Source organism: Manis pentadactyla, chromosome 13 (assembly GCF_030020395.1).
Source record: "Manis pentadactyla isolate mManPen7 chromosome 13, mManPen7.hap1, whole genome shotgun sequence".
Taxonomy (NCBI): Eukaryota; Metazoa; Chordata; class Mammalia; order Pholidota; family Manidae; genus Manis; species Manis pentadactyla.
In genome coordinates, this window is record NC_080031.1 from 63,766,808 (window position 1) to 63,790,633 (window position 23,826).

The window sequence follows — 23,826 nt, forward strand, 5'->3', positions numbered from 1 at the left end:
TTGTTATTATAGCACAATTTAAGCTCCTAATCTAGTGCTTAGGACAGTCTCTGATGGCTAACCCATGAAGAGTTGTAATAAAAAATGATAAACAGACAAAATTGTCACAAAGTGATAGAAATCTATGGGATAAATTCAGGGAAAATAAGGTTGCTGTGTGGCAAAGGACATAGGAGAGGGACTCCAGTGACTCCCTGATCAGGGGAGATGGAGCAAAGTGACTGATGTCCTGAGCAGAGCAGTGAAGAGAAGAAAGCTTCACTGAAAGATATGCAGGGTTCAGGAGATCCGCCTTCTTCAATTAATGTGAGGTTGAATTTCCAGGCTCATACATGTTGTGAATCTTGCTTTATCCAAAAACAGACAGTGGCCAGACCACAGATGACAAAGGAGTTCTGACTCCGACCTCCAAAGCAACCAGCCCCAGGAGTCAGACCACAGCCCCTGCAGCATCAGCAGCAGGGCCAGGACTCGGTCAATAACTACCAGTTTCCAAAATTTAGCTCCATTTTCATTTCAGGACCAACCACAGGAAGCCAGATATGCTCCCCAAACCAATCTTACAGGGTGGCCCCCTCCTACTTAGTCACCTCCAGCTCCTCTGCCTCAACAACTTCCCATCAGGGAACACCTGGACCCTCCTCTTCCTTTCCTTCTCTGACACTGCCCTCCCATTCCCTTATGCTTTTGATGCAGCTAAGAATACTTCACCCTCTGTGTAATCCTTTCCCCTTTAACAACCCTCTCCCTGTTGGGAAGTCTTTCAAAGTGCCCACATTTCTTTTGTCTCAGAGTGGCCAGTTGTGGGTACCTGTTCTCCACAAGTGGCTGGAATCTCAGTCTCTGACTATTCCACCAGTCCTTGCTTTCCAACCCCTGGAATCTCCAGAGCACCATGTAATGTGGGTTCAGGCTCCTGGAGCATATCTCCAGGGCTGGGTATTTAGCAGTCCTGGGCTATACTCCCTCCCCGCTATGTTTCTCTTCCTCCCACCAGTGAGGTGGGGTGGGGGAGGGCTTGGGTTCCACCAGATGGCGGCTTTGCTACTTTACCCTTTTCCATGAGGTCTTCTCCTTTACCCGGATATAAGCCGTCTGTTGAAGTTTCTTTCTGGTCACTCTTTCAGGATTAGTTGTATTTACTGTATTTTTGTGTTATATATGATTTTGGGAGATTTCTGCCTCACTTCTCACACCATCATGTTTTATTTCAAGAGGATGGTTTTACAATGACAGACACTTCTGTAACAAACATGTCATAAAACACATGATTTGTGCACACAGTAGTTTAGTTTTAGATTTGACTCAAGTGACCTAAAAGCAGAAGAGGAAAAATGCCCAAACCATGGCATGGTAATTTAAATCAAGTCAAAATAATAGAATTGGTGGAACTTCCATCAGAGAGATATACCAGGGAATGCAAACAAGCAGTGTCCTTTAGCCCTACAATCTCCCTCTATCACCCCTGATGACAGTGTTAAACGGTGTCAGTTAGCCAGCAGCAGTATGGCTGCAGGGTCAGCTCAGCTCAGCATACCAGAGCAGAGTGCACAGGAGTGGGTGTAGAGTCAAGAGACAATGAATGGCTCACATGTTTTAGGGTTTTTTTTCTTTTTTTCATTTTAGATCCTCTTCATTAATTGCCCAGTCAATCATGGCACCTAGAACTATTATATAGTATTCTTTCAAAGCATTTATTTAAAATGATATATTGATGACAATTTTTATCATTATGGAAAGATGTAGTTCATCTTACTTTTTGAAATATTACTGAAACAAAGTAGATTATGTCCACTGGCTCAACAGAAAACATTCTTTAAGTTCTAACTAGTTTTTCTACTTAACCATGTGACTAGTATTATATGTAAGTCTGCTCATGTCTTGCTTTCTTTTTGATAATCTGATATATGTAACTAATAAATAGGAATATTGTGTTTATTATAAATGTTAAGTAAGCATGTAGATCATTGTCTGGCAGTTGAATAAAACTGTTAAAATGATCTGATATCCACTCATGTATTTTTCCTCTGAGGTAACACATAGAGAAAAGAAACCGGTGTAATTAATATGAAATTTTGTGTTTTTTCAAAGTGTGATATTTCAAATGGATATTTCAAAGTGTGATAGTATTCAGCAAGAGAGATGTTATTTTGTTGTGAGTACATCACACACGAGTTGCATTGTATCTGAATATGCATAAATAATGCCAAAAGAATGAACATTACAGATTTCCAAATGATTAATTTTAATTCAGAAAATTATTGAAGAGTTTGTTCTATTCATTTACTGAAAACCAAATGCCATTCCAGTTTATTTGTAAAAACCCTCTTTTTCACAGTGTACGGGGCTAAATAAACTTCTGCAATATTTGTTTGAACCTTCCTCTTCCAATCCATTTCCTGCCACTCTTTCCTTGGTTTACTTTTTATTGAGAGAGAAGTGACCTTCCAAGTAAATATAATTGATTTTATAACAATGCCCAACCATATTTTATTTGAATTTCCCTTTATCTCTATAAGATATTCCCAGTATCCCTCATGGCTCAGATTTGTGCTGCATGAAGATATTACCTTGGGATACCATTTGGTTTTACAGAGAAACAATGTTAAAGAAAAGCCAAGTCATTCCACACTTAATTAATAATCAGTACAGGGCTGTTTTAATTTTTCCTCTGAGATCCATTTTATCCTAACTGTCAGGAACTCACTCTGAGATGCTATTCCCTGGGGTCCCTTATTCTTGAGTCAGGAAATGTTATATTAATTGATCTTAAGTATGATGGAACCAATACTTAAGCAAGTAGAAAAAAAGTCTGTTGACAGCAACTGATGAGGGCTATTATCTTCATTTTCAGGGTTTTTTTCTAGTGATTTAACACAGGTCACTGTTTGAACATGAAGATACCCTGCAAAGAACTAGAGTGAGTATTTGTGGACATTCTGTCAAATTTTTACTGTGATGATGAAATTATGACTTTGCTAGAAATCTCTATAGACTTCTTTAGCAACCTCTTTAATTATTCTTTTAGGCACATGGCAAGAGAAAATCCATCCAAGGATTTTTAATTCATTCCAAACAAGGGATACATATGCTTCTATTGTCTGCTTGTCTTAATTTTTTTCTTTCATATCAAATATGCACAAATTGGAGTTCAGAACAAAGTGAACTAAACTTAAGTTAGTATACTGTTACCAAAGTGGTAGGAATACTCAATGTGTTTGGGAATTTTTTTTAGAATGTACCCTTTCTTCAATTAGCATTGAGGTTTACTTAGCAAAATGTTTTAAAATAAACTTTCAAAACTTCCTGTAACAAGATGCTGTAAGCTGGTTCAAACACTTCCAGCAGTATAGTCTTGAGTGATATGCATATTAAGAATATACATGAGAATCTGACATGGACTCTTCTTTTCTTTAAATGCATCAAAAATACCTGCATTTATTAGATATTCCAAATTATTTTACAGCAATTCTACTTCCAGGAATATGTCCAAAAGAATTGAAAGCAGGGACCCATATTGATAGCATTATTCATGATAGAGAAAAGGTGGAAGAAAACCAAATGTACATCAACAGATGAATAAGTTCACAAAATAAGGTATCTATCCAGAGTGGAATATTATTCTGCCTTTTAGAAGAAGGATTTTCTGACACAGCTACAAAACAGATGAGCCTCCTTGAGGGCATTAGCCAAGTGAAATGACCCAGTCACAAACAGACCGGTACTGCATCATCCCTCTCACAGGAGGTATCTAGAATAGCCAGACTCATGGAAACAAAGTAGAAAGCTGGTTGCCAGGGACTGAGGGCAGAGAGAAATGGGAGCTCTTTAATTAATGGTAGAGTGTTTCATTTTTACAAGATAAAAATGTTCTGTACATTGTACAACAGGGCGAGTATACTTAATACTGAGCTGTATACTTGAAAATGGTTAAAATAGAAAAACTTGAAGGTGTGTCTGTTTACCACATTTATAAAATTTATTTAACTAAAAAACTTGTATAGTGATGTATGTTTCTTGGTTAAAGGAAAGTGAACTTAAATTATGTTGAGGATTCTAGTATGTATGTATAGTTTAGATAAGAGGGTGGAGCAGGAAACAAAAGAGTAATGTAAAATATTTCAACTTTCAAGCACTGGCTTTCTAATTAGAATGATAGAAATCAGACATGTAAAATTATATGATTTCAAAATAATGAGTTCCCATAAAAATAGTTTACTCACTACTGGAGTCCTGAGATAAAAGTGAGTAGAGGAGATTCTAGTTAAATTGGTCAAATCTCAGAGTACTTCCAGGAAGAGGTAGATACATAGCCTGGTTCTGAAGATTCCTTTAGGCAAATCGCAGAGGAGCAGGCAATGGTCTCCAAAGAGAGAGTGTAGCAAACAGAAAGGTGAGTTTTTAAACCTCTGCCCCCTAGCTCCAGCATGCATGTCATTACCCAGTAATCTGTGCTTTGATTTCCAGCAGATTCCATTATGGTGTGTTTCTCAATGTCTCATTTCTATACATCCTTCCTAAGGTCCCATTTCCTGACAGTTTTCAAGAGCACACTACTAAAGAAGAGCTTAGAATCCAGCTGACTGAATGTTTACAGGTGACTTCACCCAGTGGGCTCATTATTTCTCTCCTGCCCCACTGAAAAAGATTCCCAGTTGGATTATACAACCTATGATAGACTCTTGAACACAGAGAGCAATGAACTCAAAGTGGAATTTGTAAAATCATCTTCCCAAACTTAGAAAATAGAATGCTTGGGAGCTAATGTCGGGCTGGGATTCTCAGACAGACATTGCACTGGCTTTAGGTATCAGAGGCTGACACACTGTGCCAGTTTGCTTGAGCCTGAGGGTGTCCAAGTCATGGAAAGTTCATTTCAGCAGCAAAGCAAGGACAGTCCCAGGCTAACCAAGATGGTTGGTTACCCTACCAAGGGTAGGGCCATGACTAGTGCCCAATTATTTACACACTTCCCTAGCCTCTACTACCTCATTTCCATTCACACTGAATTCTGTTTCCTAGACACTCTGATTTTACATGCCTTCAAAACCTGAGAAAATTGAGAAATGGCATCTTTATTTCTCAGCACTCAAGCTGAGGAGCTAAGAGAATACAATCTTCTCCTGAACAAAGCTTGAACCAGAAGCAACTCTGACTTAACCTTGCCTAATGGAGAGTCGCCTAGAATGAAACTGCCTGACCGAAGTCATTCAGGAAGGTAAGAGCATAGAGTAAATTGTGCAACTCTAGAGGCTGCTAGGGTGGGCTCCTGGCAGCTTGCCTTACAGACGGTAGGCCCTTTAAAAATGTGCTCTGCTGTGCATGAAGATGAACATATTTGAGAGTAGTGGCAATGATGAAGAAATTTATTTTATTTTACAATATAATTTTGTCCTCACAACAATATTAGGACCTTAGTATTACCATTTATATGTAGTCATTAAAGAAACAATGCACTGAGAGATAAAATAACGGAAGTCAGTATTACCATTCCCTCGAGTGGGAGACCCAGGACTGACACCTACGGACTGTCACTGACCTCTCTAGGACACGCCTTCAAGCAGAACACGAACCAGTATGGCAAGTGTACGCAAAACCTGACAATATGTGAAAGATCTGAAATAACATGGGAGCTTTATTTAAAATGAGATATGATTTGGAGGTGGAAATATAGATGAAATGGTTGATATTTGAAATTCAAGTCAAATATTTTTGAATATTTGAAATATCTGATATTGGAAAAATGATATTAACTAATCTTTACAATAATGAGTGTTGAACAATTTTCTAATTATATTAGGAGGACCTGGTCTGGTTCATTCCATCTGAATCAGAGATCTGGCATCAGAACTTCTTGGAATGAACCTATAAGGTAGTAGTGCTCTTCCAGCCTATGAGATCTTACCCACCAATGCAGGCAGTCAGATATACACTGACACTTCCTTGATGAAGAAAAAACACATCAACTTATCTTAGAGAATTATTATTTATCAATGTAAATAATGCTATTTGTCCTTATAGTTATGACTGATCAATTGTCCTGAAGCTGGGTATGGGAGAGATTCCAGTCCCAAAATACAAAGCCAAATTTCCCAAAATGCTCAGTTTGTAAGGAGATGGAGAACTGCACCTCCCATCCACTATCTCTGAGTTCAGAGCTAGCGAGAGGAGGAGGGGAACCTGGAGATTCCTTTTCGCATCTTGTCTTGGAACGCCCGTCCACTCATTCACTTCACAGCAGTGTGGCATTGGTTGGGTCCCATTCTCCATGTGGACTTGGTGCGGTGACCCTGTGTGTTACGAGGCTAAACCCAAAGGGGGACCATGGCACCGCTCATGGGGAGGAGAAGGTCTGCATTGACAATAACAGCCTTGCTCTAAATGTCCACTATTGATCCAGGGCGAGGGTATATGTTCTCTGCAATCCACAGGTGTGCAGAGTGTGGTCCATAGTTTCTACTGAAATTCTGCAAGTGAGACAGGCATGGCTTGGATGTCACCTTTGACCCCAAAAGGCCACAGCCCACATAGGTAGGGAAATTTATTTCTCCAGGTTTCATAAATCAAAAGCCATTGATTCTTGTCCAGGTGCGTCTATGTCCCTCTCATCTGGAATCATCTATATTACTTTAGTTATGTTTCATCTGATTCAGCTTTTCTATTGATGATGCCTCTATTTAGGTATTAGAGAAACAGTATGATCTCTGAAAGGTCAAAGAACAATGATAAAGAAACTTATGAATAAATTCACAATTACTTTGAACATTTTTACTAGATTCACCAGGTCATAATAGTCCTGACAGACATGAATTCATTTAAAAATCTGACTGTGCATAAAAACAAATCTATTCAAAGAAACAAATAAATAAGTGAACAGATGACAAAATGTTAGAGAAGTTTTGGGGAGAAATTAAATAGACCAAGAATTTCCTTATGAAAATCTTGGCTACTTTTCAGAAATTTTCCCAGCTGTCTTTTTTCTTGAGTATGCCTAAGAAAAAAACTTTTTCTGTTTAATACCTAATATTTGTCCAATATGTACCACTTTTGGAAATAAGAAATCTTAAGCTTACAGTTTTAACAGCCAACTTACAGCTATAATGAAGTGAAACTGCAGTCTTATATATATTTTTGAACACAATTATCTTGCCATTATATGAAAGTATAGCAAAGTAGTCCAAATTTTTGGACTGTGCTTATGAAACTGAAGGAAAAAATATGAAGGTAGGCATTTGATTAAATTGTTTAGTGCTTGGAAACCAATACACTAGTCAACAGTCCGTGATTATTATCCAGCCTCAGAATATTCTGTTGGGCAAATTTCTCCTGAAGCCTTCCTGCTACAATAAACCCTGACAACTTCTCTCATTCTTGATATTCCCACTTACATATGTTTTAAGAAAGCATGTTCTTAACAGAATTAGTGACATATGTAATTGTTTGTAGTATATTTCCACTGGATATATAAATATATACACATATATGGGTGTATATAAATATATACTATATATTTATGTAAATTATGCTCAGATAAGCTTAATTTCAAAATGACAATATTGAAATATTTGAAGACATCTACTTTTTCTATCTTTTTCTTCTCGACCTCTGGCTTCGGTTTATTGCAGTCATGAATGGAAAACATGCATCAGGAAATGGTGTGCATCTGGAGAACAGAGGCTTTTGTGTGGAAGACTGAGCCCCAGCAGAGGGAATTCTGCTACAAAGTTGTATTGATTCAAATACTCAAATCACTCAGCTCTCTCTCTCATACCTCCCTGCATTAAATTCCCTAATAAAAGGGCCCTAATGAAAGGGCTTTAATTACTAGTTGTTCATTCTCTGCCATGCCTGCCATTTAATGAAAGCAAGATGAACAACAGCATTGTCACCGACTTTGTGATTCTGGGCTTCACCCAAAAGCCTGAGCTCCAAGGAGTTCTTTTCCTCGTGTTTCTCTTCATCTATCTCGTGGCTTTTCTTGGCAACATGCTCATTGTCATCGCCATAATCTGTAACGCCACCTTGCACACCCCCATGTACGTTCTCCTGTTGGCGCTGGCTGTCGTGGACATCATCTGCACAACGAGCATCCTGCCGAAGATGCTGGAGACCCTGCTCGCTTCAGGGAAGACCATTTCATACGAGGGCTGCATGACCCAGCTCTTCTTCTTCACATGGTCCCTGGGGGCCGAGATGGTTCTCTTCACCGCCATGGCCTATGACCGCTCTGTAGCTGTCTGTTTCCCTCTTCGCTACAGGGCCATTATGAACCACCGTATGTGTGTGGCTTTGCTTAGCATTGTTATGGCTATTGCGGTGACCAACTCCTGGGTACACACAGGGCTCATCCTGAGGCTGACCTTCTGTGGGCCAAACACCATTAACCACTTCTTCTGCGAGATACCCCCTTTGTTGGCTCTGTCCTGCAGCCCGGTGGGAATCAACGAGGTGATGGTTTGTGTTGCTGATATCACCCTCGCCGTAGGAGACTTTGCCCTGACCTGCATCTCCTACAGCTTTATCATTGCTGCCATCTTCCGCATCCGCACAGCAGAGGGCAAGAGGAAGGCTTTCTCTACATGCTCAGCCCACCTGACCGTGGTGTCCCTCTACTACTTCCCTGTGATCTACACCTATATCCGCCCTGCTTCCAGTTACACATTTGAAAGGGACAAGGTGGTAGCCGCGCTCTATACTCTCGTGACTCCCACATTAAACCCAATTGTGTACAGTTTCAGGAACAAGGACATGCAGACAGGGATTCGGAAAGTCTTTGCATTTCTGAAACATTAATGGTTTCAACAGGAAGCATCAATTTCTCTACTCTAGAATCATCTTCTAGATATCTCAAATTTTACTGATCTTTCATAGTTACCTCCAACCTAAGTCTTCCCGTTCCCTCTTATGAGAAAGAATGTTCACTCCACTGTAAAATATTTAACCACTATTGTAAAGATAGTATGTGTTAAGTTTACTTGAAACTTAACTTTGAACTAGGTAGCATGCAAACATTCCTAGAAAGTTCACTACATTTTGGAACCTTTATTAAGGTTAAATGTCTTTTGCTGGAATTAATCCAAATGACTTCAAAGCATTTAATGTAATATAATCTAAATGCAGAGAAATGTCTGTCATTCTGAGATACAGTCCACAAAGTCTTCCACACAAACCATTATTTTCAACAATGAAAAATCTTCAAGATTAAAAACTGCAAGAACTCATGATGTATTTTACCTTTAAACTGTGTTGTGCCCTAGCTCTGTCCACTCAAAGGGGTTCTAAATAACACCCACACAGTATCATTGAACACTAACAGCACTGAGATAAAATCTATATCCTATAAAAAGAAAAAATAATCCTTGGGGCAATCATAAAACTACCTGTCAGGGGAAGAATGTATAAATGCAAGCTGGTAATTAGTGCTCACCTATGAAAACAAGAACGTGATAGAACAGGTCATGATAAATGCAGTCAGTGAACAACTTACATGCTTTTACTGGCAGAGTGGAAACTGGTGCATCAGTATGGACAGTGATTACAGTAAACTTAACCCATCAAATATGTTTAAATTCAGAAGTTCCAAATGATCCTAACATATTTTGATGACATAGAAGATATTTTAGCCAACCAACTCATTAAACTGGTAAAAGATAAAAAAATACTTTTTAAATTTCCAGTATAATTTGCACATCAGGACATCAGAATTGCCAAATAATTGGCTTATGTATAATAAGTGTGTGTGTGTTTTCAAGAAGGATTTCAGGTAATAAAGAATGACGGAAGATAGAATTAAAATACCACCACCTTGACAGCTTAAATGTAGGCAGTGATCTCTAATGGCCACATGGCAGCCCCAGAAGAGAGACAGACACCAGTGTAGGTCATCTTGCCTAAAAAATCAGATGACAATTTCATCAAAAATGTTATATCTAACAAACAATTTATGGGAATTGCAGAAGTCAGATGAAAATGACACCATGGATATACATCCAACAAAATCCAGACTATGGGAAACTTCATGACAAACTATCCGGTTTCTTCAACAACAATTAAATCCCAAAATTAAAAACAAACAAATAAAAAGATAAAGGTGAACCTATAGAATAATAGTTCTTACTTTTATCCCCTTTCAGGCAAACACATTTTACAAGATCTAAAATGTCAATGAAAGGAACATGAGCTCTGGCTGGATATTGGATAATAGCATTTAGAAAGTGTTTTTTTTGTTGTTGTTATACGAAAAAGAGTTGTTTCTCAGAGATACATTGTAAACTATGAACACATTAAACTATAAGGTATGTGATACAATAGGTGAAGGCAATATGCCTTCCATCTTTGATAATCATTTCTGAAATTTGTTTACTATTTTTTTCATGAAATAAAAAAGCAAAACTTCATATGGCAAAATCATTTTTAAAAGTCTACTTCATTTTAAATGTTCTCTGTAAAAATTAACTGTTTATCAGTTTGTGAACTTTTGTCTGAAAATATGCCACATGATTTAGATTTTGAGATAGGGAATGAACTTCACCACAGAAATTTAAAATAAAAATAATAATCCAGAAAAGATAGCTGTTCAACTAATGGTTAGCCTTACATAGTTCTTATACATAATATTTTTTTAGAGACAGAATTTAGTATTGGAAACACATTTTCTGTGCTGTATCTTTCCTTCACTCACAAAAATAAGTATTTGAGTATTTTCTTACTAAAATAGAATTGTACAGATATTAGATAGTAACACAGAACTACAATGATTGATTTGTTTTAAATTCGTTTTTCTAAGAATTTAGCATTGCTTTTCCTGTTTCTTTGAAAGCAATTTATTGACACTAGAATCAAGTAAGGTTTCTCATCACCTGTTTTCCCTTACCTATTACAGCCATGCTTGTCAACATCAAGAAAACAACTGTTTCCACAGAATAGTGTCTTCTCTTTGTTTTCACATGAAAGACTTCAAAGACAGCTCTCAAATATGAATCACGCAAGAGTTTCCAAAGTGTGATCGACTGTCATTTTTAAGGTTTATCCCTTTTCTGGAAGCTTAGTTTTAATGCTTTTTCCTAACAGCAATGGCTTTATACTATTACTGGATAATATCAGGAGGCAATAACACACTCACATTGGAGTTCATCGCTAATAATGGAGTAAAGCTGTATTTCAATTGTTTCAATATTTTCAATTTTTTACTACTGTGAGCATTTGACAGAAATTTTTTTTTATGTCAGAGTCTGGTTAGTTAATATACATAGTGATGCTGGTTTGAGTGTTTTTAGCTGGTTTGAGTGTTTTTATTTTCTTGCTTTTCCTTTGATAATTAAAGATGAATGTTAAAATGAATCACCAAGGGAAAGAGACATTATATAATGGAAAATATAAAGAAAAAAGATTAATCATCAACAACCTTAAAAACATGATAAATAAACCAGTATAACACCATTTGAAGAAATAGCAAATATATAAATACTTTAATAAGCTTGAACATAAATACATTGAACTTTTAAAGCATATATACTACTGTATATACAGTAGTGCATATTACACTCCCCCCAAAAAGAAAGCAGAGACTTTTTACAAGCACATGTAATACAATTTTTTAAATGAGTCATATATTTAGCCATAAAATGAACCTCAATAAATTTAAAAGGATCACTGTGTGAAGTAATTCTGAGTATTATTGAATATGTGTATGTGTGTGTTGGGGATGGGTGTGTGTGAAATAACATTATGGAATAATCTCTAGGATATATTGCCAAGGAAAGTTTTAATTAATATTACTTGTATTAAATAATAGAAGGATATACCAAAGTTAATACAGTTGATTTTCTATAGAGTTAGGAAGGCTACAGTGTGACTAAGACAGGACTGGAACCTTTGTATTCTAGCATTTACCGTTTTGTACCTTATTTTGTAGTTTGTAGGTCATGTAAATATTTCACATAATTATACAAAACTAAATCTTAAATCACTAAAATTGGAAGCAAAGTAATTTAATTTGGTAGAAATGGTTAGCCTAACTACAAAAATATTTTAATAACCTTAAACCAGAATAAAGTGATGTAAGGTTCAGTAAGATAAATCATAAGGGCAAAAAAACAAAAGGATACACAATAAGCCTTCCAAAGAAACAAACAAAAAGAGAAACTCAGTTACATTTGAGGCATGAATGAACATTTCAATGTAAACAAAGAGTGAAGTACTTACCATGTAGAGAAACTTGAAGCAAATACATGCAAAAGGAACAAAAACATTTAAGTATCATTTTTTAGTGACTGCCAAAATTACTAGGTAAAGATGGGATATTTTATAACAAATGATAGAGATTGAAAATACCTGACCATAACAATTAAACCTATTAGGAATGAAAAAGAGGCCAAAATAAATTATATGATCTTAATATGATGCAACAGAGGTACACCGCATCTGAATTCTTCTGCACAAATCAATGGAAATAAGATTCGAACTTTTATTTTACAGAAAGGACAAGAGACAGAACAAGTTCAGTGGCTATGGAATTGTAATAAAATAATCCAGAAAGTGGAAAATTTTGTAGAAAAATGGCTTATTTTATCAGCAAATACAAAAGACACAAAAATAACTTATGAGTGGAAAATTGTTGAAGATTAACAGAAACCTAAGACACAGATCAGCCAAATTTGTGGGCTTGTTTAGACTCTGTTTTGAAGAAATCAATAGTATAAGACACCTAAGCTTCAACAGAAGTGATTTGACACCTAATGGCTGTTTGACAATATTAAGGAAATACTGCTAAGATACTTCTATGTAACAGCTGAATTTTATTGTATTAGATAAGTAGTCCTAATTTTATTGACAGACAGACTGAAGTAATTATAACAGTCGGGGAGTGTGGGCAAGGGGTGCTTTGGATGAATTAATGTTCCAGCTGGAACCTGACAGGCTGTGACCTGGGGTTCTGGCCCCTCCCAGCTGGGCGGTGGCCTCGATTCCTCTCCCTCCACCCACTGCCCCGGTGCAGGCAGGAGGTCAGTGGGGCAGAGTTTAGACCCCCGAGGTCTGTGATCACATAATTCCTTATAATAACAGCAATCTCTCTCTACATATATATGAATATATTTATATACATGTGTGAATATATCTATATCTATAAATATATATGTATTATGGGCAGTAATCTTTCTGAACTTTCACTAAGAAAGATTTTTAAAGTTCTATCTGCATGCAAAAGTTATAATGATGTGAGGTGATGGATTGATTCATGAATTACTAACATTATTTAGGTAATAATTTTGCCATATACAGTTGACACTCAAATAACATGGGTTTATATACATATATATGTGTGTGTGTGTATATATAATTATTTATAATAAGATATATATATCTTATAGTGTGTATATATATATAATGCACATAATAACTTTCATATAAGTATTCTCCAGAGAAACAGAGAAATAGTTTATGTATTACTATTTTCTTCTGGTTTGAATTGTCCCTTTTAAATGTTGTGCTCAGTTTGACATTTCATGAGCAATTTTTTTTTTTGAGAGGGCATCTCTCATATTTATTGATCAAATGGTTGTTAACAACAATAAAATTCTGTATAGGGGACTCAATGCTCAATGCACAATCATTAATCCACCCCAAGCCTAATTTTCGTCAGTCTCCAATCTTCTGAGGCATAACAAACAAGTTCTTACATGGAGAACAAATTCTTACATAGTGAATAAGTTCTTACATGGTGAACAGTACAACGGCAGTCATCACAAAAACTTTCGGTTTTGTTCATGCATTATGAACTATAAACAATCAGGTCAAATATGAATATTCATTTGATTTTTTTACTTGATTTATATGTGAACCCCACATTTCTCCCTTATTATTATTATTATTTTTAATAAAATGCTAAAGTGGTAGGTAGATGCAAGATAAAGGAAGAAAACATAGTTTAATGTTGTAAGAGAGCACATGTAGATGATCAGGTGTATGCCCGTAGACTAAGTGTTAATCCAAGCTAGACAAGGGAAATAAAACATCCATGGATGCAGAAGATTTCTCTCAATACAGAGGGGGTGAGGTTATAAGCCTCACCTCTGTTGATCCCCAATTTCTCACCTGATGCCCCCCCTGTGACTGTGCCTGTCTTAGGTTGTTCCTCCCTTAAGAAATCTTACCCGTCGCTGGCTAACCAGTCATCTTCCAGGGCCATACAAGGAAATGTAAAGTTGGTAAGTGAGAGAGAAGCAATATTCTTTGAAAAGGTTAGCTTTTTACTTCTTTGCAGATTTAAGCCCTGTGGCTTCTATGCCCAGCATTTGTCTTGAGGTATCTTTACCACTTGGAAGAATTATGATACTCGGTAAATTCTATATGAGGCACGAATTCTATTTAGGGGTTGTATTTAGGAAGGAAGAAGAGAAGCTATAGAAGTAGCAGGCGGAAGAAAACATGGCAAGATTGATTATTTCTTTGACATATCTTCTTGTAGAGTAACTTCAGCATGTATAGGTTTTAAACCACTAATCAAATTGCGCACACACATTAACATAATAGGAATACAGTTACATAACCAAAGCAGACCTATATTTACCAGCCATCTCCAGTGAAACCAAGAAAACCAGTTGGGAACCCTAGGCATTTGTGAAAATTTATCTATGATATGATGGATATTGTCCAACTGAACTTGAACAGTCTGAGAGAAATCAGAAAAGTTAAAACAACCCATTCCTGGGAACTGTTCACATCCCATATGTTCTTTTAAGAGTAGATAGTCTGTAGTTGTAAGATTTTGGAGCACCACAACTTGCACTTCTCCTAATTCTTGGTTGAGTTCTGACAGTATAGATCCAGCCAAATTTGTTGTTTTACTGTATGCACAGGCCAGCTTAGATATCTCCTTCTTCATTCCCATGGCAAGTCCAGGAACTGGTGGGATGAATGCAGCAACAACTGTAGCAGCGCCTGGATCTTTGTTGAGGTTTTTGATGATCATCTTCTGGTATGACTCTTCCAGAGAGTGCTGATGTTGGAATTTCTTCTTCATATCATATCTTAGTTCATTTTCTGGATAGCCCAATTAGACTTTGATCCTCTGTATAAACAGAAACAAACCCTTTGCCCACACTTTGATATGCCCTTTATACCATTGTGTAGAACTCATTGGGGGTCACCACACAGGAGCTGCTTTTTTTTTTTTAAGAGAAAGGAATATTATGAGAAAAATGTACCTCCATAGCCGATCATCTGACACCCTTTAAGTGATCAAAATTAAGGATATTTAAAGCATGCATTAATCGTTGATTTATAGTTAGTTTTATCCTATCAGGGAGTAATCCTGTTTTCATTCTTTATTTTTTGTTTTTGTTATCATTAATCTACACTTACATGAAGAATATTATGTTTACTAGGCTCTCCCTATACCAGGTCCCCCCTATAAATCCCTTTACAGTCACTGTCAATCAGCATAGCAAAATGTAGAATCACTACTTGTCTTCTCTGTGTTGTACAGCCCTACCCTTTCTCCCACCCCCTATTATGCATGCTAATCTTAATAACCCTCTTCTTCTCCCCCCTTTATCCCTCCCTACCCACCCATCCTCCCCAGTCCCTTTCCCTTTGGTACCTGTTAGTCCATTCTTGAGTTCTGTGATTCCGCTGATGTTTTGTTCCTTCAGTTTTTCCTTTGTTCTTATATTCCACAGATGAGTGAAATCATTTGGTGTTTCTCTTTCTCTGCTTGGCTTATTTCACTGAGCATAATACCTTCCAGCTCCATCCATGTTGCTGCAAATGGTAGGATTTGCCCTCTTCTTATGGCTGAGTAGTATTCCATTGTGTATATGTACCACATCTTCTTTATCCATTCATCTACCGATGGACATTTAGGTTGCATCCAATTCTTGGCTATTGTAAGTAGTGCTGTGATAAACATAGGGGTGCATCTGTCTTTTTCAAACTTGATTGCTGTGTTCTTAGGGTAAATTCCTAGGAGTGGAATTCCTGGGTCAAATGGTAAGTCTTTTTTGAGCATTTTGATGTACCTCCATACTCCTTTCCACAATGGTTGAACTAATTTACATTCACACCAGCAGTGTAGGAGGGTTCCCCTTTCTCCACAGCCTCGCCAACATTTGTTGTTGTTTGTCTTTTGGATGGCAGCCATCCTTACTCTTGTGAGGTGATACCTCATTGTAGTTTTAATTTGCATTTCTCTGATAATTAGTGATGTGGAGCATCTTTTCATCTGTCTGTTGGCCATCTGTATTTCTTTTTTGGAGAACTGTCTATTCAGTTCCTCTGCCCATTTTTTAATTGGATTATTTGTTTTCTGTTTATTGAGGCATGTGAGCTCTTTATATACATTGGACGTCAAGCTTTTATCGGATCTGTCATTAACAAATATATTCCCCATACTGTAGGGTTCCTTTTTGTTCTATTGATGGTGTCTTTTGCTCTACAGAAGCTTTTCAGCTTAATATAGTCCTACTTGTTCATTTTTGCTGTTGTTTTCCTTGCGCAGGGAGATATGTTCAAGAAGAGGTCACTCATGTTTATATCTAAGAGGTTTCTGCCTATGTTTTTTTCCAAGAGTTTAATGGTTTCATGACTTACATTCAGGTCTTTGATCCATTTTGAATTTATTTTTGTATATGGGGTTAGACGATGGTCCAGTTTCATTCTCCTACATGTAGCTGTCCAGTTTTGCCACCACCATCTGTTGAAGAGACTGTCATTTCACCATTGTATGTCCATGACTCCTTTATAAAATATTAATTCACCATATATGTTTGGGTTAATGTCTGGAGTCTCTATTCTGTTCCACTGGTCTGTGGCTCTGTTCTTGTGCCAGTACCAAATTGTCTTGATTACTATGGCTTTGTAGTAGAGCTTGAAGTTGGGGAGTGAGATCCCCCCTACTTTATTCTTCTTTCTCAGGATTGCTTTGGCTATTCGGGGTCTTTGGTGTTTCCATATGAATTTTTGAATTATTTGTTCCAGTTCATTGAAGAATGTTGCTGGTAGTTTCATAGGGATTGCATCAAATCTGTATATTGCTTTGTGCAGGATGGCCATTTTGACGATATTAATTTTTCCTAGCCATGAGCATGGGATGAGTTTCCATTTGTTAGTGTCCCTTTTAATTTCTCTTAAGAGCGACTTGTAGTTTTCAGAGTATAGGTCTTTCACTTCCTTGGTTAGGTTTATTCCTAGGTATTTTATTCTTTTTGATGCAATTGTGAATGGAATTGTTTTCCTGATTTCTCTTTCTATTGGTTCATTGTTAGTGTATAGGAAAGCTACAGATTTCTGTGTGTTAATTTAGTACCCTGCAACTTTGCTGTATTCCGATATCAGTTCTAGTAGTTTTGGGGTAGAGTCTGTAGGGTTTTTATGTACAACATCATGTCATCTGCAAATACTGACAGTTTAACTTCTTCTTTACCAATCTGGATTCCTTGTATTTCTTTGTTTTGTCTGATTGCTGTGGCTAGGACCTCCAGTACTATGTTAAATAACAGTGGGGAGAGTGGGAACAGTGTCTAGTTCCCGATCTCAGAGGAAATGCTTTCAGCTTCTCGCTCTTCAGTATAATGTTGGCTGTGGGTTTATGATATATGGCCTTTATTATGTTGAGGTACTTGCCCTCTATTCCCATTTTGCTGAGAGTTTTTATCATGAATGGATGCTGAATTTTGTCGAATGCTTTTTCAGCATCTATGGAGATGATCATGTGGTTTCTGTCTTTCTTTTTGTTGATGTGGTGGATGATGTTGATGGATTTTCGAGTGTTGTACCATCCTTGCATCCCTGGGATGAATCCCACTTGGTCATGGTGTACGATCCTTTTGATGTATTTTTGAATTCGGTTTGCTAATATTTTGTTGAGTATTTTTGCATCTACATTCATCAGGGATATTTGTCTGTAGTTTTCTTTTTTGGTGGGGTCTTTGCCTGGTTTTGGTATTAGGGTGATGTTGGCTTCATAGAATGAGTTTGGGAGTATTTCCTAGTCTTCTATTTTTTGGAAAACTTTAAGGAGAATGGGTATTATGTCTTCCCTGTATGTCTGATAAAACTCTGAGGTAAATCCATCTGGCCCGGGGGTTTTGCTCTTTGGTAATTTTTTGATTACCGCTTCCATTTTTTTGCTGGTTTTTGGTCTGTTTAGATTTTTTGTTTCTTTCTGGGTCAGTCTTGGAAGGTTGTATTTTTCTAGGAAGTTGTCCATTTCTCCTAGGTTTCCCAGCTTGTTAGCATGTAGGTTTTCATAGTACTCTCCAATAATTCTTTGTATTTCTGTGGGGTCCATTGTGATGTTTCCTTCCTTGTTTCTGATTCTGTTGATTTGTGTTGACTCTCTTTTCCTCTTAATAAGTCTGGCTAGAGGCTTATCTATTTTGTTTATTTTTCTCAAAGAACCAGCTCTTGGTTTCATTGATTTTTGCTATTGTTTTATTCTTCTCAATTTTATTTATTTCTTCTCTGATCTTTATTATGTCCCTCCTTCTGCTTACCTTAGGCCTCATTTGTTCTTCTTTCTCCAATTTCGATAATTGTGACATTAGACCATTCATTTGGGATTGTTCTTCCTTCTTTAAATATGCCTGGATTGCTATATACTTTCCTCTTAAGACTGCTTTTGCTGTATCCCACAGTAGTTGGGGCTTTGTGTTGTTGTTGTCATTTGTTTCCATATATTGCTGGATCTCCATTTTAATTTGGTCATTGATCCATTGATTATTTAGGAGCGTGTTGTTAAGCCTCCATGTGTTTGTGAGCCTCTTTGCTTTCTTTGTACAGTTTATTTCTATTTTTATGCCTTTGCGGTCTGAAAAGTTGGTTGGTAGGATTTCAATCTTTTGGAATTTACTGAGCTCTTTTTGTGGCCTAGTATGTGGTCGATTCTGGAGAATGTTCCATGTGCACTTGAGAAGAATGTGTATCCTGTTGCTTTTGGATGTAGAGTTCTGTAGATGTCTATTAGGTTCATCTGTTCTAGTGTATTGTTCAGTGCCTCTGTGTCCTTACTTATTTTCTGTCTGGTGGATCTGTCCGTTGGAGTGAATGGTGTGTTGAAGTCTCCTAGAATGAATGCATTGCATTCTATTTCCTCCTTCAGTTCTGTTAGTATTTGTTTCAGATATGTTGGTGCTGCTGTATTGGGTGCATATATATTTATAATGGTTATATCCTCTTCTTGGACTGAGCCCTTTATCATTATGTAATGTCCTTCTTTGTCTTTTGTTTCTTTCCTTATTTTGAATTCTGTTTTGTCTGATACTAGTATTGCAACACCTGCTTTTTTCTCTCTGTTGTTTGCATGAAATATCTTTTTCCATCCCTTGACTTTAAGTCTGTGCATGTCTTTGGGTTTGAGGTGAGTACCTTGTAAGCAGCATATAGATGGGTCTTGCTTTTTTATCCATTCTATTACTCTGGGTCCTTTGATTGGTGCATTAAGTCCATTTACATTTAGGGTGATTATTGAAAGGTATGTACTTATTGCCATTGAAGGCTTTAAGTTTGTGGTTACCAAAGGTTCAGGGTTTGCTTCTTTTCTATCTTACTGTCTAACTTAACTCGCTTGTTGAGCTATTAGAAATGCGGTCTGATGATTATTTATTTCTCTCCCTTCTTATTCCTCTTCCTCCCTTCTTCATATGTTGGGTGTTTTGTTCTGTGCTCTTTTTAGGAGTGCTCCCATCTAGAGCAGTCCCTGTAAGATGCCCTTTGAGGTGGTTTGTGGGAGGCAAATTCCCTCATCTTTTGCTTATCTGGGAATTGTTTAATCCCTCGTTCATATTTAAATGATAATCGTGCTGGATACAGTAGCCTTGGTTCGAGGCCCTTCTGTTTCATTGCATTAAGTATATCATGCCATTCTCTTCTGGCCTGTAGGGTTTCTGTTGAGAAGTCTGATGATAGCCTGATGGGTTTTCCTTTGTAGGTAACATTTTTTTTTACTCTCTGGCTGCCTTTAATACTTTGTCCTTGTCTTTGATCTTTGCCATTTTAATTATTATGTGTCTTGGTTTTGCCCTCCTTGGATCCCTTGTCATGGGGGTTCTGTGTACCTCTGTGGTCTGAGAGGCCATATCCTCCCCCAGTTTGTGGAAGTTTTCAGCAATTTTCTTCAAAGACACTTTCTATCCCCTTTTCTCTCTTCTTCTTCTTCTGGTACCCCTATAATGCGGTCATTGTTCCATTTAGATTGGTCACTCTGCTCTCTTAAAATTCTTTCATTCCTGGAGATCCTTTTATCTCTCTCTGCATCAGCTTCTCTGCGTTCCTGTTCTCTGTTTTCTAGTCCATTAATGGTCTCTTGCATCTCGTCCATTCTGTTTTGAAGTCCTTCCAGAGCTTGTTTTATTTATGTATTCTCCTTCCTTAGTTCTTGCATATTTCTCTGCAAGTTCATCAGTATGGTTATGACTTTGGTTTTGAATTCTTTTTCAGGAAGACTGGTTAAATCTATCTCCCCAGGTTCCTTCTCAGGGGAAGATGTAGCAGATGCCGAAGCTGTCTGGGTTAGTCTTGTCTGGATCACATTTTTTTGCCTTTTCATGTTGATAGGTGCTTTTGACTATCAGCTGGGAGAGTCGCACTTCCCACTTGCTACTGGCCTTTCTTTACTGGGACAACTGCGATCCCTAGTGGCTTGTGTTGGGCAATTGCGTGTAGACTGGGTCTTTGTGTCTTGCCCGGCCGGTATGGAGGAAGCTCCCTTGCTGAGGGCGTGGCCAGCCACAGGCTGCTTCTCTGCTATGGCCGCGTCCTGGAGGGGTGATGGACGGGGGGCTCTTTGGTTGTTTACCTCTATGAGGGGTCTCAAAGCTGTTACCCAGGGGATTTTTCTAGCTTCTGGACTGTGACCTGGGTTTTTTCCGTCCAACTGTTGCATCCATGTCCCTTTAAGACTTTCAAAAAGCACTCGCTTTTCTTTGTCACAGGGGCATCAGCTTCGGGACCCGCTCAGAGGTCTTGCTGCCCTGTTTCCCTAGTTTCCAGCCCTCCACACATGCACTGTGTCTGCGCTCTGGTGCGGATGGCAAGGGCTGGGTGTTCAGCAGTCCTGGGCTCCCTCTCCCTCCCCGCTCCGACTCCTCTCCTCCCGCTGGGAGCTGGGGTGAGGTGCGCTCGGGTCCCACCAGGCCGGGGCTTGTATCTTACCCCTTTCACCAGGCGCTGGGCTCTCGCACGTGTGGATGTAGTCTGGCTTTTGTCCTGTGTCTTCTGGTCTTTCTTTTAGGATTAGTTGTATTTGTTGTATTTTCAAAAATATATATGTTTTAGGGAGGAGATTCCCACTGTCCTACTCATGCTGCCATCTTGGCTCCGCCCCCTCATGAGCAATTTTTTAGTTATAACCTATTATAAAAAACCACCTTTATTAAATAAATTTAATCACTTGTACAATATTTGTGTTCAAATTTCAATAGAATATTTTTAAGGCTCTTTGTCATGTTTGATAGCTGCATGATGTTCCATGCTGCAGGCATTTATTATGTGGAATCTTCTGTAACTAGTTTTCTATCACTGAACTTTTGAAATGTTTCTAGTAATCTGCTATTAAAACTGAAGGTAAAAAATTGATTAGAAGAAGCCATGAAGTTGAACTCCCCGAAACCAGCTGGGAGCTGTGTATACAGGAACCCGCTATGTTGGCATTGGGACCAGGGAACCGAGAAGAAGGATCCGTTACAAAGAAGGATACTTACAAACCACTGTGATTCTGCCTCTGCTAAGCTGATCCTGAGGAGTAAATTTCAATTTCCTAGTTGAGATTAATTTCCAAAATGCATTAAAAAGTAAGCAAAACTCATATGTTAAAGGTATACAGAAAATGACATTTTAAGAATGTACTTAAAAATAAAAGTAAAGAATAAACTAGACAAATACATACATAAGTGAACTACTAACTAGATTAATAATATATTAACAAGAAGTGGCAAAGGAGGATATTTTCCCAAAATACTTAACAGTCATGAGACAATATGGGCACCACCTGGTCACTTCAAAACCAACACAATTGACGGGGTAAACTAAACACTTTTCAACCTGAATAATTTTAGTTTGAGTGTTTAGAGTAATATTTTTTTTCCTTATTTCAAAAAATCAGCAGGTCACTTTCTAGTTCCAGGATAAGATAACACAAAGTCAATTTTCCCCACTACCCCGCTTTACATAGACCTGAGTATCTGGGAAATCACTCAGCAGTCATAAAAGGATGCCAGGAGTCATAACTGGCTCTGGCCCTCAGGACATGCAGAGTGACACCACAGTGAGTGTCCTGAGTTTCTTTACCTTTCACATATATTGAATCCTCCACCAGAGAGTAATAGACCCTATAATGATCTCCAGTCATAAACAAGAAAAAAATGCATACTAACATCTACATGGGCAAACCAATGGCTAACAAGTTCGTGAAGAGCTGAGATCACCTCCGTAACTAATCCCTAAAGAGCAATTTTAACAGTGATAAAATTCCCATCATAATGATGAAGACACATTACTATAGATATGACAGAAAAAATGTGAAAAATTTGGATCAACTTGCACACTAATTCTAATTCCTGCTACAGAATCATACCAAAGACAAGTAAAGCACATATAAAAATGTATTTGCATTTGCTTATTACAACAGAATTTCCTTACAGGAAACTCCTGGTGCACGTCTCTGCACACCTGAAGCTGGTGAAGTGCAGCTGAACGGGCAGCTCTGAGCTGAGGACTGGCTGGCTCTGTCACTAGACATGGGAGGCAAGTTTGCCAGGGATAAAGGTGAGTAATGAGGCCCTGGAAGACGCCGGGGCTGCAGCAAGACTCTCGACGAGCAGCTAGAGTGCCGTGGGCTTTTGGCCCACTTACACAGAGCCGCCCAAATGAGTCAGGCTGCTGTCTGACTCACGTTTATGGGAAGTTTTGAGGTCAGAGGGCTGAGGAGGAAGGCTCTCTATCTGCTAGGAACTGAGCCAAACTGTCTCCTGGCTCTGGACCTGCCACATTCACAGCATCTGAATGGGGAATGAGATCCAAGTGATGAGTGCCAGGATCCAGTTTTCAACTGGGACCCCAAATGGCTGCTTGGAGGAAGATATAAAGCTGCTAAGCAGAAAATGTAAGGACAGATGGTGAGAGCCAGAACATAAACATAATGTGTGTGTGCATTCGTGTGTGTGTGTGTGTGTGTGTGAGTGTGAGAGAGAGAGAGAGAGAGAGAGAGAGAGAGAGAGAGAGAGAGAGAGAGAGAGAGAGTTCTCCATCTGGTTAAGTCTAATGCTAATAAAAATAGCCTCAAACTACCATAGTAATAGGAACTAGCTACAGATAGAATTTATATTGCAAGTAAAGTCTTGCAACATACACACACACTTTAATTTTAACAAAGTAGAAGCATAACTTTTATTTTAAATAAGAATTTATAAGGCAAATCAGAAAGGGCAAAATAAGAAAACTAGATATAAATAAACAACCAGAAATCTTGGAAATGTACATGTTCACTGAAATAAGGAAAAAACTAAAATAAATAGATTCAACATAGTCAAAGAACCATCTATTAATTACAGGAGGCAGAGAAAATGAAGGTTCCTGTGGCCAGGACTCTCACCCAGCCCTGGTCAGCTCTCCCACTGCACACATGTGGGCAATGTGTTGTTAATGACTCTACGTAAAGAGTTCCGCCCAGGGCTCTGGGTGACCCGGTGGCACGGCTGCACGGCTTCAGAAGAGCAGAGACTGGAATGGCGGGAGCACCGAGGACAGAGACTGAGCTGGCTGCGGGGGCAGGGAGGCCCGGAGGCAGAGACCGGCCCTCTGCTCTGAGTGGGTGGGATTCTAGTGCTTGAC

General features: G+C 38.2%; 1 protein-coding gene across 1 annotated transcript in view; it reads left to right on the top strand.

Annotated features, from left to right (window-relative positions):
• The window catches only part of LOC118925256 (olfactory receptor 13G1), a 90,761-nt gene extending 80,469 nt beyond the window's left edge, over nt 1–10,292 (top strand). Inside the window, exons 4-7 of the mRNA XM_057490568.1 lie at nt 2,855–2,920; nt 5,023–5,218; nt 5,801–5,872; nt 7,626–10,292. Of these exons, the coding sequence (XP_057346551.1) occupies nt 7,870–8,793 (924 nt within the window). The 5' untranslated portion in view covers nt 2,855–2,920; nt 5,023–5,218; nt 5,801–5,872; nt 7,626–7,869 and the 3' untranslated portion in view covers nt 8,794–10,292. The remainder of the gene's footprint in view (nt 1–2,854; nt 2,921–5,022; nt 5,219–5,800; nt 5,873–7,625) is intronic.
• Nucleotides 10,293–23,826: the final 13,534 nt, after the last annotated feature.